This window comes from Trachemys scripta, chromosome 1 (genome assembly GCF_013100865.1).
Source record: "Trachemys scripta elegans isolate TJP31775 chromosome 1, CAS_Tse_1.0, whole genome shotgun sequence".
In the NCBI taxonomy this organism is placed as follows: Eukaryota; Metazoa; Chordata; order Testudines; family Emydidae; genus Trachemys; species Trachemys scripta.
In genome coordinates this window covers 85,474,984-85,491,986 of record NC_048298.1, presented here as the reverse complement: position 1 = coordinate 85,491,986, position 17,003 = coordinate 85,474,984, and the positions used below count along the sequence as shown (strand labels likewise).

The window sequence follows — 17,003 nt, the reverse complement described above, 5'->3', positions numbered from 1 at the left end:
AAATAACTTTTTCATCCTTTCCTCCAAAGTCATGAGCACTAGAGCCTTCTTTGTTTTAAAGCTGAAATTCTTACATAATTACACATTTAAGGAGCTGGGACTTTAAGAAAAACACCAAATGTTACAAGTCTTGGCAGTACTGTTATATGGCAGGGTGCTTTAAATACCAGTAGCTACTTGTACCCTGATCTGCAGGAGGGTTCTCATCTTTGCTGCCAATAGGGAGCTGAACTAGTAGCAACATGGGGAAATTTTTTACCAAAAAATAAAGTTCCTAGTGGTTACAACTGTAATCTCTATCCTTTTTTTTTTTTTTTTAAGTCCTCCCTCAGGTACTTCTAATCTCTACCATACGCCCTTTCACTCCTTCTTCATTCTCTCCGAATGACTTTTCCTTCCTTCCTTCCTTTCCATCCAGGATTAGGTTGACCTTACTACTGTGATCAGTGCACAATTTTTTTCACAGCCCTGAGCATTATAGCTAAATTAATCTCAATTTTTAAGTGTAGACCAGGCCTAAAAGGTGACTTGATTATGGTGAATTAGAACCTTCATGGGGAGAAAATACCAGGTACCAATGCTCTTTAATCTTGAAGAGAAAAGGATAACAGGAACCAATGGCTGGAAGTTAAAACCAGAGAAATTCAAATTAGAAATAAGATGCATGTTTTAAACAATGAGGCTGATAAATTATTGGAAGAACCTACCAAGGGAATGGGTGGATTCTCCATCTCTTTATGTCTTCTGATCAAGACTGGATGCAAACACAAGTATTAGGACTCTATGCAGGTGAAACTATGTGAAATTCTATAGCCTGTGTTAATCAGGAATGCAAATGATGATTTAATTGTCCCTTCTGGCCTTGAAAGCTGTGAATACATTAATCAAACTTCTGGTTAAGCATCTACAAGTCCATAAACTTTTCCCAAGCTCTTTGGTCTGGGGTTGTTATGAAAACAGAAATTCTAATTTCAGTTAAATTGGACAATAAGTATAGCATTTTCTCTCAGTTATTTTGATATTTCAGGTCTCTGGAAGTCACTTAAGTGCATAGGTAGGTGACAATTATAGATACACGGAAAATATTAATCAAGATTTCTTCCCTGAACCTCAGGAAATATTTGGGAGGGATTGCGTTAATTTTGGAGTGAAGTTTCAGGTCTTGTACGTTATCAGAACCAGTCTGACCTATAACCTAATCAAATATATATTTAGCTAAAATGAAGCTGTGTGGTCAGAAGTGACAAAGTCTGATGGCTGTTTAGTTGCCCATGTGAAATGAGGTGGTGATCACTCAGTCGCATTCCTGCTGCACAGGTGCCCATGTCACAAAAGTTGCCATACATTTGGGGCACTAACTGACCCTTGGCAGTTTCACCAGGCAAGCTAAGGACTAAATGAGCCCTGTGAACAAACACCTCTATAACCCTTAGAAGTGGTCCTGGTGGTCTTGTGACACTTCCCCCTGGCAGATGATGACCCACTAAGTAGCCAGAAGAACACATGGTACTGGCAAGAGGACTAGGGAAAGCAGACATTCTTTCCTATTTCAAGAAACATTGTTTCACTTGCAGATGACACTTAGAAGGAGAAACAGCTAGGCTGCTTCTACTCTGCCTTCTCTTTATTGACTCTGATGATTTGCAGTGCATTTTTTTTTAAATAAATAAAAACATAACTGTAAATAATATGTAAGTGGGGGATTGGTCCCACTATTGTGGGGAACTTTCCTGGCTTATACATTACCTCAGTGGCATTGGCTAGCGAAAGGCTGAGTCCTCGTTCCCACTCCCTTTACCCAGAGGCCCGCCTGACCTTGAGGACTCCCCTGCCACTCTCCTGTGTGGCAGAGTCCTCGTAACCGCAATAAGGTTGGGCCCATGATTCCTGGGGGGCTTAACCCCCAATCTTATAGTCACTTAGGACAGGGACTAGGGTGTCCCCACTCCGGGGTGCTCTCTCTCTGCTGGATGCTTTCCCGACCCACTGATCATTACATATAGTTCAAGCAAATACAATGTATTTAACAGCAATCAATTGAAAAAATAAGGAAAAATGGGCAAGGTTAAAGAAAAACACATAACCCCGCTCTGTGGCACAGGGACATCACAAACAGCAGTCTCTAGAATATAAGGGAAGTTCACAGTCTGTTCCTCACATGTGCCGGGCCCCCTGGCTAGGTGCTGGCTGTGCTGCAGGGATGCTATGGGTTGGACACTTGCTCTGGCGGTGACCACATGCCCTCAGGCTCTAAATGGCAGGCCCTTTCTTCCCAGCATCGCCCCTCCCCCATGCCTTCGGGGTTATGATCCCCCTCCAAGTCTGGCCTGTCTCCAGCTCCCTGGGCTGCTTTTCTGGCCCCTCTGGCTCTGGTTGCTGCAGCTCTCCTCCCAGCACAGGTTAGGGTTGCCAGGCATCCGGTTTTGGATCGGAACGCCCGGTCGAAAAGGGACCCTGGTGGCTCCAGTCGGCGGTGTTAAAAGTCCAGTAGGCAGCGCAGTGGGGGCCTAGGGCTAAGGGAGACTCCCTGCCTGCCCTAGCTCCACACAGCTCTCAGAAGTGGCTGCCAGGTCCCTGCAGCCCCTAGACCAGTGGTTCTCACACTTTTTTTTCCGCGGACCACTTGAAAATTGCTTAGGGTCTCGGCAGATCACTTAATGATCTTTCCAAATGTTGTTTGTACTGTTAGCTAACTATTGAAAAGCGCTTTGGATAAAAAAGCTATATAAAAATAACCTTAATAATAATTAACATTTTTTATTCTACAAATAAAAGCACACAACTCATATTTTAATATCAATAGTCTTACCTTTCTAATGCGATGGATGTGCCCTCTCTCCTCGACTGCAACAGCCCCCGAGCTGAGGCTGGGAAGGAGGGGGCTCTCTCCTCAGCAGCCGCAGCCCTAGAGCTGGGAAAAGTTATCTCTTTCTCTGCACCACAGCCCTGCACGTCCCAAATTCCCCCCACACCCTCTTCTAACCCCACTGCCCCCTCCCACCTACTCCCTATTTCCCCAAGACCACCACCTCACCTTACATGTGCATCTTCTCCATGGTCCAGGCACCTAATTAGTGGAGCCACGCCTGCACGGCTCCACTAATTAGGTGGGTGGCCCTTCATTCTCTTGTGTGCAGCCGCCCAGGCGCGCACCTTAGAACTATCTGCCAACCACAGTTTGAGAACCTCTGCCCTAGACACATGGGCGGCCAGGGAGGCTCTGTGGCGCACTGCCCCCGCCCCAAGGACGGGCTCCACAGCTCCCATTGGCTGGGAACCACAACCATTGGAAGCTGCGGGGGCAGCACCTGTGGCTGCAGAGCCTCCCCGGTCACCCATGCGTCTAGGGTCTGCAGGGAATGGGACCCTGCACCTGACCCCCTCCTGCACCCCAACCCCCTACCCCATCCCAGAGTCCCCTCCTGCACCCCAAACCCTTCATCCTTGGTCCCACCCCAGAGCCCACATCCCCAGCCACCTGCCCCAGCCCGGAGCACCCTCTTGCATCCCAAACCCCTCATCCCTGGCCCCACCCCAGAGCCTGCACCCCAGCCGGATTCCTCACCCCCTCCACTCCCTAACCCCCTGCCTCAGCCTGGAGCCCTCTCCCACACCCTGAACCCCTCATTTCTGGCCCTACTTGGAGCCCGCTCCCCCAGCCCAGAGCCCATACTCCCCCCGCACCCCAACCTTCTGCCCCAGCCCAGAGCCCTCTCCTGCACCCCAACCTCTCATCCCCAGCCCCATCCCAGAGCCCGCATCCCCAGTTGGAGCCCTCACCCTCTTCCTGCAACCCAACCCCCTGCCCCAGCCTGGTGAAAGTGAGTGAAGGTGGGGGAGAGCAAGTGGGGCCTTGGAGAAGGGGAGGAGGTGGGGCAGGGGCCTCGGGGGAGGTGTTGGGGCAGGGGTGTTCGGTTTTGTGCCATTAGAAACTTGACAACCCTAGGAAAGGTCTTCTCCCTGGGCTGCTTTTCTGGTTTTCTTTGGCTCTGGCCAGCACAGCTAGGCTCCCCAGGTCCTGCTCAGTCCTTAGCTCAGCTCCACTGTGGCCCAGGGACAGTTCCAGCTCACACAGAGGATGGGATCCCCCTGCCTCCTGACTCCCTCATTAGCCTGCCTTTGCTGTCAATCACTCTGATCTGGAGCACTGACCTCTCCCCATTGCCCTTGAGGACTGTTAGTCTCCTGATTTCCCCATTGACCCTTCCCCTTTCTTTTGGTACTGGAAGCTAGTTAACCAAAAAAAAAAAAAAAACCCACTAAGTTTTAGTAAGGAGCCAACAGTCCACTTACAAATAAAAATAACCACCCAAATTATACTTTTAGAAAGAAGAATTTGGTAAATGTCTGGGCTAATTTACAGTTGACTTTAGCCTGTTTCAAGGTAAAGCACAAGGTTCCTCCTGTCTGGTTTATCTGCATATACCTCTCTGTGAGGTAGCTGCCTGCTCTGGATCATGCAGGACTGCTGACCTGCCACAAGCCTCTGTGAGGTCACTGCCCCCATGCTCTGTATTCTGTGGGACAGCTTGCCTCTGATAGGAGCAGTTCACAGAGATGAGCACCCTCTTCTCCCTTCTCTTTCCCCAGTGGATTTGTCTTTCCTTCTTTCCCACCATTGTCAAGGAAATGTAGAAAGGTGAATGAAAATTTTTTGTCTTTACATGTTAATAATTTTTACTGGGGATTTCCTAATGGTTTATGGTGGTTTGTCCCCTCCGGATATAGATTGCTAGGTGTGTGTCTGTAGGTGCTCCCAATGCCCTTTTGCTGAATGGATCAGACAAACTGAAGTGTACACAACTGCATTGTCTTCTAGTGCTGCAGCCTACAGAGACCTAGGAAAGGGAAGGACAAGGGGGAAAGGGAAAGAGGGATATAAAGAGAAGGAAGGGAGATAGAAGGAGAAGAAAAGATTAAAAAATGGAAAAAGAGAATGGGAAGGGGATGAAAAGAGGAGAAGGAGCTACTCTGTTATCTTCCCAATATAGTAGTTTTTCACAGATATGAGGTAGTTATTACTATTATAGAAAACCACTGCTAAGTATTAATGAATGTTTCTGAATTGTTTAGTCACAATATCATATTTGTGGAGTATGAAAAGATGGACCTGTGTACAGCCCTGGAATCTTCTTCTTAGCATATGCACAATGTGCCTCAGGTGGCATGTGACCAGATTTCATCACCAAATTTGGTCTGCTGTTTGGATCATTAACTTCCCTGGCCCAAGCCAGGTAATTATGGGGAGCATGAGATGAACACTGATCTATGAATGATAATCTATATATGCAGAGTAATTTATATATGGCATCCTATAATAGAGTTTGTAATCTTTCTCTTAGTAAGCACTGTGAATTATATAGATCTGGTTTGATTTTTGAGATGGAAGGAACACATACATACGGACTAAATCAGCCACACACAGGGAGAAGAACTCTCAAAACCTATAATGTATATTTCTAATTTATTTTAAATTACAATTTTTCTGCAAAAAACAAAGCAGAGAATCAAATCACAGCATGTCAGAGAGAGAGAGAGAGAGAGAGAATACAAATCAATTTTTTTACTCTAGCCTTTTGTTTACAAAGTATGCGAGTTAAGGACATTTAATTTTGTGCTATTCCTATAATGATGTATGAAACTCAGAATTGTATTGAACAAGCCCTCTGTATGCTCACATCACTAGCACTTTAAAGGAAAATAAAATAAAATAGCATAACAAGTCCTATGATTTATAGGCCAACAATCCTGCAAACACTTTTGCATGTAGTCCCAATGACCCTAATGGGACTACATATGTACACAAGGTTAATTACATGTGTGTTTATAGGAGCAGGGCCATAATGAGGATACAAAAAGTTATTAAGAGATACTGTAAATAAAGCCCCTGAATACTAGAGACAACTTCTCTTAACTATAGTGTTTAGGGAATTTTCCAAACCACAAATCTGTCAGGATTAGAATTTATTTTAAGATGGGCACTGGATGGTTCCACCAATCTGGTACAATAGTTACAGGAAATAGCAGTTAAATATTCCTTGATCTGCCCCTATAAAGGTTACTGAAATAAGATGCATCTACATTAGAAAAGATTTGCCAATATAGTTACTGCAGCAAACCCTCCTACTGTAGATGCATCTTATTTCAGCAAATACATTTATTTTATTTTATTTTATTTTATTGCCAATATAACTACATCTCCACTAGGGTTCTTGTGGTATAGAAATGTCATTTAAAAATCATGTCCCTAACTGACATTACTAATCCAGCAAAAGTGTCTAATGTAAACCTGGCCTTTTTCCAAACTGTAGAAATTATTGATAGTTATGATGATGATTTTTGTACTTCAAGCATTTGGAAGTGGATTGGAAATAACCAACTTGGTTCACATAAGCTACCAGACCTCTGGAGCAGGTACTGTCATACACTACCTACTTGGAGTGGGCTTGAACCAATTACCTATTGGTATATTTCTGTGCTAATCTCCTGAGCCATCAAGGCCCCCATTTCCATGGCTATCTTATGTGCTGCTAAAAAAGAAGTAAGAGCGCTCACTCTACCATAAAGAATCAGAAAAGTTAGTATAAGCATAATTAGTGTGGTCATTGTGACAGCCAGAGAGAATATTAAAAGCCATTCATTTAATTTTACATTTCACCATAGAAGTTACTTCAGTTATGGCATGCTGATATTTTTCTGAGGCTGCCTTAAATTCGGCCAGATGCTCCTCATAACTTTTAACAATTGCCAGAAGTTGATCCCTCTCGACTGCTCCCAGGATGGCCTGGAGGATCACATCAATACCCAGCCCAAGAATGGCAATGCCAATGCCTCCAAGAACAGAAGCACCAATCTGGGCTAGCAAAGTGACCAGCTTGTTAACAGCAACAATTATAACATTTGAGCCGACTAATTTTACAGCTACCATACCAGCAATGGAAGTAGCTTCTCCTAGAACAATCGAAAAAACTTTGTGTGCTATTGCAATTTTCTCCACCTCTGGCTCTTTGATATCATAAAGCTTTTGGTACAGCATTGGCTCCAGCATTTCCTTCATTTCTTTGTCAATCTTCCATACTTCCCGTTGGATCTCACTCATGGCTTGGATGATAATGTCACAGTTTTCCTTGATGGTGCCACCCTTTTCCATCTTAATCTGGGCAATTGAGCACCCCAAGTGTGCATTCAGTACTGCAATCAGTTCATCTGTGGCATGGAAATTAACCAACATGCAGTCCAGCAGCTCCTGGTGCAGACGGATCACTTCTTGACGTCTCTTCGGGTTATCTGGGTAGAGGAGGTCACTCAGAGCCATTCTTCAGAGAAGAGCAGCAGAGAGAGGAAAAATAAGGTTTGTTACCCATCTTTAAAACCCAGAACACTGAAAGGCGACTGGAGTGCATTGGGAACTGGGATACAGAGCTTCTAGGTCAGTGATTCACTTTAGACCCAACAAGTCAAATCCAGAGGTGTGACTCAGTATGTCTTGAAGTAGTCTTAAGACGACATCATTTGCAACTTCTGTATCTGTCCAACATATACATTACACCAGCATAGACTTCCTAAAACTTGTACCTGCTTAGCATTGTGAACTGACATCACCCTTGAATTTAGTCCAATAAATGAATCTGAGTGACTGCAAGGGAATTTGAGTAGGTGTAAATAATTCCACCAATGCTCTAGAAGAGAGGGAAGTAGCAAGAAAAGCAGCTCACAGATCAGTGTTGGCACATGTTTAAGGTAAAGTAGACTAGTCCCTCCTGTAGCATATACCATCTTCTGGTTCTTTGGTCCATAAATTAAACTGACTTGACCCCCTTACACTTACTCACATATTAGCAAGTTGGTATAAAATAAGTCTAAGGGAATCTGAGAAAGTCAAAGTCAAAAGCATGTTCTACACACAGTTTTTGTAACAATATAATAATTTCACATTACCAAAATAGTTATGACAGTAAAACCACTAGTGTGGACACAATTATACCAGTATAGTTAGGCTTGGCAGGATTGGATAACAATGAATAGATGGGTGCTAAACATTTATTTCAGCTGACACACTGAAATCAACGAAAAAATAGTCATTGGTAACAGCACAAGTGCAGCCTTCCCTCCCCCCACCCTATGGCCCCAGGAATCAGGTGTGATTGGCTCTGTGGCAGTGAAGAGAGCCCTTTGCAGTCCCGCCGTCACGGCCCTGCTGTCACACTAGCTGGAAGTGCTGGGTCTGGGGGGTCTCTTCTCTGTCCCAACAGGCCTGCAGCCTTTCCTGCACCTAGCCTTTCCAGGATTCGGGTGTCACGGGTCCTGTAGCAGCAAAGGGAGCCCTCTGCAGCCCTGCTATCAGGGTTCCCTGCATGGCTTCGGGGCAGGTGTCAGTAACACCCAATCCATGCAGTCACACAGTGTGAAGAAGACTGCGGTTCTGGTGGGACAGAGCAGAGAGTCCCAGCCAGACCTGCAAGGAAGAGGAGGAGGAGTTGCCCCCAAGTTCCCATCCCATGCAGGAGCCATTCAGCGGCAGGTGGCCTCCCCCACACAGCTGAGAGCTCATCCTCCTCTTTGCGGCCCTGGCCAACGGTCTCTGCTCTGCCCCGCCAGGACTACAGCCTTCCCCGCACTTTGCGCCTACAGCGATCAGGTGTCACCGGCCTCACAGCCGGTCATAGAGGGAGCGCTCTGCAGCCCTGTTTTCATGGCCCCACTCACTCACCAGCCAGGAGTGCAGAGGTTATCCGGGCAGGAACTGTCCTGCAGCACCCTGTGGCTTGGGCCTCGTCCTCCTTACAGGGCCAGGAATCTCTGCTCTGGCTGGCCAGGACCACAGCATCCCCCACACCATATGCACAGGTGTATTGGGCCCCTCGACTGCGCAGGGAGCCCCCTGCTGTCAGCACTGCCCTAATCCCAACCCTAACCCCCCAAGAATAAACATTTTTTGGAAAAATAAAAGTCATTATTGTTGAAATTGAAAAAAAAATTGAATTTTGCAGAGCCTAAGTATTCCTGTTCCCATAGGGGAATAAGTAATCCTGGAATAAGCACCTTTATACCAGTATTAGCCACAGTAGGGGGATGTATGGCTTTAACTATACCAGAATATTTAATATGGTGTGTGTAGCCAAGGCCTAACTTATACCACCTTACACATCACCTAATATATCTCACTGTATTTTAGTCCTGATATTTAACCTAAATGTTCACTTTCTTAATTTGATCTCAGTATTCCTGTTTATTTCCCTATCACCACAGAAATTTTCTCCATCCATCAAATATCTGAAGATGGTTATCTTGTCCCAAATTTATAGTTAGCGCATGCCATTTAGGCACTGTCCATATTAAGGGGTGATCCTTAACTGCACTGCCCTAGTTGGAGCACCAGGAGGCATCTTGCCTCAGAGATAAAATCTCTCTCTGAACAATCCTGGGCACACAAAGAGAACATATCCACTTCCACACCCTTTTGTGGTAGTGACCTTGTCCCTGTTGTGTGTCAGTCCTGCTCCAGTGCAATTGGTGGGAATACTATAGCCCCATCTCCTCTCACACTTCTTTTGGGAATGCTGTGTGCCTGGGAAAGTAGGAACTGAGCAGACACTGCTCCCCTGGCTGCAAGGTCTGCAATTCTACCTGAGTGCACAGGCTGCTTACATTGGCCTAACCACTGTAAAGGCTAGGCAGAATCTGGCTCTTAGTTATCACTTAACCAAGCTGTAATATATCATTTTAGCTCTTTCAATCTTTCCCTACAGGCTCCCCCCTAATAATTTGTGTTGTTCTTGTCTAAACAGTCTCCGGTTTGTCACTATTTTTCTAGCACTGAAGCATGGAGAAGGGAGTATTATTCCCCTGCTCCAGGACATGTTGCCTTTTTATATGCAGCCTAATATTTCTTGGTCTTTTTTGCTTCTGTGTTACATTAACAAATCATCCCTAGTGTGCTATTCACCTTCATCCCTGGGTGTATAGGTTTGTGTGTTTGTAGTATCCTCCTTCTCATTGACAATCTGGGTTTGGGGTTATTTTTGTGTACTAGCCTGTCTTTTTCCAAGATAAGTCTCATTTTGTTATTGGTGCTTAGGTAATACAACAATAGGCACCTCAGAAATATCTAAGATATGGTAGATCAGATAGCTATTTCTACTACTAGGATCCTTCATATCATTTGTCTGTCCTTACTAGTTTTTGCAACACTTGCCAATTTAGAATCAGCTATCACCTACCTGGTGGTAATCCACTAGACACCACTCCCTTCCACAGCAGATGCATTGCTATATATAATTTTTTGAGTCGTCCTTCAACCAGCCTTCAATCCAAGTGACCGTGCTCAGCCACAAGCCAATTGGAATTTATATAATTAGTAACAAATTGTGTGGAAAATGTACATTGATTTATGAAAATCCAAATATATTACATCTACTGCATTTCCTTCACACGCTTCTTTTGAAGTTCTCAAAAAAAAAATAGGGCAATCACTTCAACTCATGCTTCTTTTTCCTTTCAGGATGGAGAAGGTATTGTTCATGTACACTAAGAGTTTATGATTTTGATGAAAAGCCGTGAACTGAACTGAAACAAAGCCTTGTGAAAGCAGGTATGATTCCTTATCAATTCTACCTAAGGAAAATAGAGAGCAGGCTTCTTTCTGACTCAGAGTGGTATTTGGGTCCTTTCCCTCTAATGAGTTCTTTGTTAAATGTTGTTGGTTAGTACTGTATTGTGGAAATTTAGAGAGGATGAAATGTGCTAAATGGAGTGCAACTTTTGTGAATGTCATTAGTATAATAGAAATGTAAGAGATGGAAGAGGCCTATTAGTTCATATTCTTTATCGCTGGCCAATCTAGGATTATTTCAGTTTATCCTATTATACCTCCTCTGAACATCATAAGCCTCTCTCTCTTTGGCATTGACACTTTTCAGATGATGTTATATTACTTCTATAGTCAAATAGCCAAGCTGTCCATATATATTTATTTAAATCTTTGTGCATACTGTAAGTCAGCCTCTGCAGCCCAACAGAAATATTTTTAAGGGATTCTACACAGTAAATCATAAAGGCTACCTACCTGCCTTTTAGTCAGAGCTCTGTAATCAGCTGTAGGTGTGCAGGACAGTGAATTCTCTTTTCACTGGATTTCTCTGGCTGTTTCTGATGGAATGTGATGACTTAGGTCAGCAGGGATTGTTGCTTCAGTTGGGTCCTGTTGCCTGCCTGGTTTGTAGATTATTTTAGTGTAACGCTGCTCTCTGGACTCTATACCCAGCCTCAGCTCATTGTTTCTCCGTCCCCCTTTCAATTTTAAAATTGTTTAGTTTATTTCATGTTGGTAAAATAATTTGATTCACAACCCTAGAACCTGTAGCCTTCTGTTTATGGAAGGAACAGGTACAGTACAAATCCATATGCGTCTAACGCTTGTTCCATCAAAAATATTTCTAAAAATATATACTTCATAAACTTGAGTGCCCGCCAAACATAATCACAAACAGCTAAATGTTGCTATAGCTGTAAATTTGTGAATTCCAAAAGAAAAGTCATGGGCAGTCCAACACAAATAGAAGAGTATATACCACAACATATCTGCTTGGTAGTACAAGCTTCTGTCACAGCAGGGCAGTCTGTACTCCAACACTACACTAATCCCATTTAAACTCCATGCTGGGAGTCACACAAAAAGACAGACTCAGTCCCATGCATCACACTTGGGGTAGGAGGACCTCTGGCATGTTAGATGCAATCACCGGGGCCACACCAACTGATAGACCCTTCCTCAAATCAAGATGGATACATTCTGAGAATGACAGGAAAAGCTCTGTTCTACTGCCAGGTGGGGAAAGGTTAATCCATAATTTCCAGTTTGGTTTTCTTCTGAATGATGAGACATTGGTTCAATACAGAATCAAGGCACAAAATTCCTCTTGACTTTAGAATTTTGGGTGTGCAAGAAATGGGCACAGAGAGAAAATTCTAACTACATAAGCACTAATTTTGTGCAACATTCTGATTTTTGTTTTATTTTAAAATCTCCCCTTCAAGTACTGACCAGGGTCATCTAGTTTAGATTGCAAGACCCTAGTGGATAGGGGTGCAGGAATGTGCCTTTTTGTCTCTCACTGATATGGAGATACCATCACCTAAGCTTTGTTCCCTTTAAGCATTCATTCAGTTTGTGCAGGGCTTCCTGCCAAATTCAACTCCTTGATACTACATCCATAAGGCTTCTGGTCAGTGCTAATCCTTTGTTCTGGAGTCTTCATTTTCATAGAATCATAGGGTTGGAAGGGACCTCAGGAGGTCATCTAAGTCCAACCCTCTGCTCAAAGCAGGATTAATCCCCAGACAGATTTTTGCCCTAGATCCCTAAATGACCTCCTCAAGGATTGAACTCACAACCCTGCATTTAGCAGGCCAATGCTCAAACCATTGAGCTATCCTTCCCCCCTGTTATAGGTTGGAATGTGATTGGCAATCATTTAACAAGAAACGAACAGTTATTCCTCCATGTACACTAGGAAATACCATATTTGTAAATATTTTAAAATTTGTTTAATATTTAAAAATATTTTCTTTCTTATAAATCCCACATGCCAGCCACTGATGCAGTGCTTGGAATTCTTCTTGGTTTCCATTTTATTACCATTAGTTCTTTAGTCATTATTAGAACTTATATTATCTTACAGAAGTACATAACACATTTCAGGCCTGATTCTGCTCCTACTGAAGTCAAAAGGAAATTTGCAACTGATTTAAAAGGAAGCAGAGTTGAGCCCTTCTTGAGCAGGAAATACACATCCAACAATCCTTCTGGCCTTTTGAGATAGATCAAAATTAGTGCTGGAGAAACCTCATAAAATTGTCATTTCTTTTCAATTTAGATGCTTATCTGAACTGTATTAGTCTAAAAATCAGACTGGGAATGTGAAGAGAACACAGAGTTTCTTGGGAGATAACTGGTGGTTTCTACTGGGATACAGAACACACAAATTGTCTTTCTCATGGTTTTTCAGAACTTCCACTTTCAGCCCAAACCAGGAAATTCAGGGATGCCTGACTTTTTTGTTTAAAGAATGTTAATCACAACTCTTTCAGAGCACTTGAGTTTGGGGGAAAGATTTAGTCTGGCTTGCCCATCACTAATCTTTTTTGTTGACATCTCAATGCACCAGAGGGGGCGGGGGGGGAATCTAGCACTTGAAATGGAGCTAACAGAGGTAGAGAAACTCTTACTCTTCACCACCCCTGTGCAAGAAGTAGGGCAGAGTTTCTCCCTAGCAGTCAAAAGAATGATAAAATGAAAGCCCAATCAGTGAGTTTGCTTGTGCCTCAACCTACCAAGAGCTGTGGAATGCTGGCTAAGCGATGTGTATATAACCTTAGTTGGATATCAGGATTACAGCATTCAGCAACACGTGCATGCTGAGAAGATGCTCACTGCTCCAGAATAAGGAAGAAATAGTGTACCTGACTCCAGTCCTGAGTCATTCTGGCCTGTAACTGAAGAATGGCCCTTATGGACCGAGTACCCTTCTGCTTCCTCCACAGAGGACCGTGCTTTAGTTTTGTGTGGCACACACAGTATATACATACGGGAAAAAATATTAGATTTAGCCAAAACAATTACATCTAGTAAGGGTGAAGACAGGTATATTAGTTCCCAAAGACTAATAGTAAATCTAACAATAAATAGCTAAGCTGTCCTTCCTCAAGAGGAATGTTCTCATTCCTACTCTTAATTCCACTTTTCTGCTTACACTTAAAGGGTCAGATTCATTCCAAGTGTAAGCATCAAAATCAGTGGCATTGCACCTGCTTACATCAGTTCTACATTTGACCCAGAAAATAAGACACATGAACTGTAGAGGCTAATGGAGGATACACTATTTAGGAGGAGTTGTACTATAGTTCTGGTTTGAAAAAAAAAACTGTATGGTATTATTACTGGAGATTTACAGCTCAGGATACAAGTACTGTACTTCTTAGATTCCTCACCTGTGTCTTTTGATTTGTTTTTCAGTGTCAAATCTCTTCTCTGGAAATGTTGTCCGTCTTTGGTGCAGAGAGAGATAAACAAAGGGTGCTCGCAGCCAGCCAGACTCTGTATGATTTCATATACATATATGTCTCTTCCACCAATACAATATTTCGAATCCTCAATCAGCACCTTGGCACCAGCTTCCCCATCATTACCGTGAAGGAAAACCTCAGCATTAAGGAGAACCTTCAGCTCCTGATCAGTACTCTGAAAGAGATGCAGGCTGTTGTGGAAATGAAAGACAAAGATGTGCAGCAGAGCATCAGCCAGCGTTTATATGCTAAGATTGCTGGGCCCATCACTTCTCTGCAAGAGAAGATTACTGTTGTGAAGGACCTTTATGAAAATTATAAGGGAATCCTAGGAAGTATCAGTGGTCCAATCGCTGCTGTGCTACTGAAACACAGCAATCTCCCTGAGTCTGTAGAGTCTGCTATTCATCATCTAGTGACTTCCCCTGCCCTGTCCCTCCAAGTGGCTGACCTTCTCCTGGGCCACAATGAAATTGTCAAAATATTCCCAACTGTCACTGAGAACAGCCCTTCAGGGAGTAGGATTCAAGAAGCTAGACCTCGCAGTCCATCAATTGCCTTCTCAATTTCCAATTTCTTGCAGGCTGTTCTTTGGGGACAGGCTTCTACAAACACCCTGAAAATAGCTGCAGACTATCTCGAGGAGGCTGTCAGAGTGCTGAGACCATCTTGTGAATCTTTCCAGTGCATTGTTAAACTAGCTGAGGTCTATATCTCACTGATAACAGACAAGTTGCAATGATCAATACGGCAATTGTTCGTGTGTTAGAAATATGCTTCTGTTCCTTCTTTTCTTACAACAAGGGAAGTTGCACAAAGGAACAAGAGAAGGTTGCGGCTAATTGCTGATTCCACAATAACTTCTGCAATCACTTTTAGTGTCTAGATTTGAGCATTGCACTAAGGCGGCAAGGTGAAGTCTTCTCACTTTGTTAATGTAAAAACGTGATAAATAAAAATCAACAGGAAACTAATGTAAACAGGAAAAAAGTCTAAGAATCAAAATGCTGAAACAGTATCTGTTTTAATAAGTGTGTTTAAACTTTCTGGGCAAGCTTTTTAGATTATTCTGATAGCAACAATTCATTTTGACAGGTCAGGTTATAGTGGCTAGCTAACAGGAATTAGCTCATTCAAAATAAGCTATGATAGTATTGGTCATTGGGAGGTTAACCATCATGGTTGGATTTTCATCTGATTGACCAACTGGGAATAGTAAATCACTGTGATTTGAGATGAGAAGTAACTAGATAATCTGTAGTAGAGTGAAAGATAATCTTGTACTCTGCCAGAGACTTTGTGTGCAACTTTTGGGCAATTCGCTTAATCTCTCTTTGCTTCAGGTTCTCTGTGAAACTGGCATATTTTCTCCCTATCATAAAGAAACATTGTGAGGCTACATTCATGAATGAATGTTTACCACTCTGAGATTCTTGCATGGAAGGTGCTGTATAAGTGCAAGTATTATGGGGACTAAACCTTTGTGATGGGGCAAGTAAACCAGAGAAACATATTTGATGAAAGGGGGTTGTGGAAGCTCTTCCATATTTCATGCCTACGTATGACGTCAGCAACTAATTTGTTTTCTGTAACTCTTTTCTGAAGTCAAAATAAAACATAAAAGAGACTTTGCTGCCTTTGAAGTGTGTAATGCCTGGGCTGGAGGAAATACGTGGTGGCCAGGTTTAGGAAGAGTCTAGTAAAGCAGACCTTATGAGGAGTTAGTTCATTGAGCAAACTGAAGGAGGAACCTGGTGAGGTGATTTGGGGAGAGATTCAACAGGGTGAGCTAAAGAAGGGGTACAGCTGATGGTCTGGAGGAAAGGCATATTGAGCAGGTTACTGGAAGAACACATCACCTGAGATGCAAAAGGAAAATTTAAAGGAAGAGAAAAGGTGATGCACAGCTGTTAAAATGGAGGAAGGGTATAGCAAGTGAGCTGAAACAGAAGTGAGTCACCTAGACAGTTTGGGGAGAATCCCAGCTGCTGTGCTGGGGAAGATCTGTGATAGAAAAGGACACTGCAGGGTAGATTGGAGGAGGGATTTGAATGCATAGTCTAGGAACAAAAATAATTAGTGGTTCAGTTGAACAGGAGATAGAGTGAGGTAGGCTGGGGGAGGATTTACTTACTGAACTGCTGAAAGACCCAACATGTTGGGCTAGAAAAGGAGCAAAGTTACTAGACTGGGCATGGGCATAGTGGTGTGGGCTGGAGAAGGGCACTAGATGTGGGGGCCTGCATGAAAACTTCTAAGCTTAACTACCAGCTTAGATCTGGTCCGCTGCCACCACTCCCAATGTGCTAATTCCCTTCCCTGGGTAGCCTTGAGAGACTCTTCACCAATTCCCTGGTGAATACAGATCCAAACCCCCTGGATCTTAAAACAAGGAGAAATTAACCATCCCCCCTCCTTTCTCTCACTAACTCCTGGTGGATCAAGATCCAACCCCCTTGGATCTAAAAACAAGGAAAATCAATCAGGTTCTTAAAAAGAAGGCTTTTAATTAAAGAAAAAGGTAAATATCATCTCTGTAAAATCAGGATGGAAAATAACTTTACAGGGTAATCAAACTTAAAGAGCCCAGAGGAATCCCCTCTAGCCTTAGGTTCAAAGTTACAGCAAACAAAGGTAAACACCCTAGTAAAAGGTACATTTACAAGTTGAGAAAACAAAGATAAAACTAACACGCCTTGCCTGGCTGTTTACTTAAAAGTTTGAAATATGAGAGACTTGTTCAGAAAGATTTGGAGAGCATGGATTGATGTCTGGTCCCTCTTAGTCCCAAGAGCGAACTCCCCCCAAAAACAAAGAGCACAAACAAAAGCCTTCCCCCCACCAAGATTTGAAAGTATCTTGTCCCTTTATTGGTCCTTTGGGTCAGGTGTCAGCCAGGTTACATGAGCTTCTTAACTCTTTACAGGTAAAAGGATTTT

The 17,003-nt window shown here is 43.3% G+C and overlaps 1 protein-coding gene across 2 annotated transcripts; it reads right to left on the bottom strand.

The window, feature by feature from the left end:
• Nucleotides 1–6,274: 6,274 nt before the first annotated feature.
• Nucleotides 6,275–14,413, bottom strand: SMCO3 (single-pass membrane protein with coiled-coil domains 3). 2 transcript variants are annotated; one of them, XM_034774094.1, is made up of 3 exons: nucleotides 13,990–14,413; nucleotides 11,066–11,289; nucleotides 6,275–7,316 (listed from the first exon to the last, which is right to left on the bottom strand). In XM_034774094.1, the coding sequence occupies exon 3, from the start codon at nucleotides 7,313–7,315 to the stop codon at nucleotides 6,638–6,640; it is 678 nt and encodes a 225-aa protein (XP_034629985.1). In that variant the 5' UTR covers nucleotide 7,316; nucleotides 11,066–11,289; nucleotides 13,990–14,413; the 3' UTR covers nucleotides 6,275–6,637. The 2 variants fall into 2 exon arrangements, with proteins under 2 accessions (XP_034629985.1, XP_034629993.1); XM_034774102.1 differs by lacking the exon at nucleotides 13,990–14,413 and having other exon boundaries at nucleotides 11,066–11,959.
• Between the last annotated feature and the right edge of the window lie 2,590 nt (nucleotides 14,414–17,003).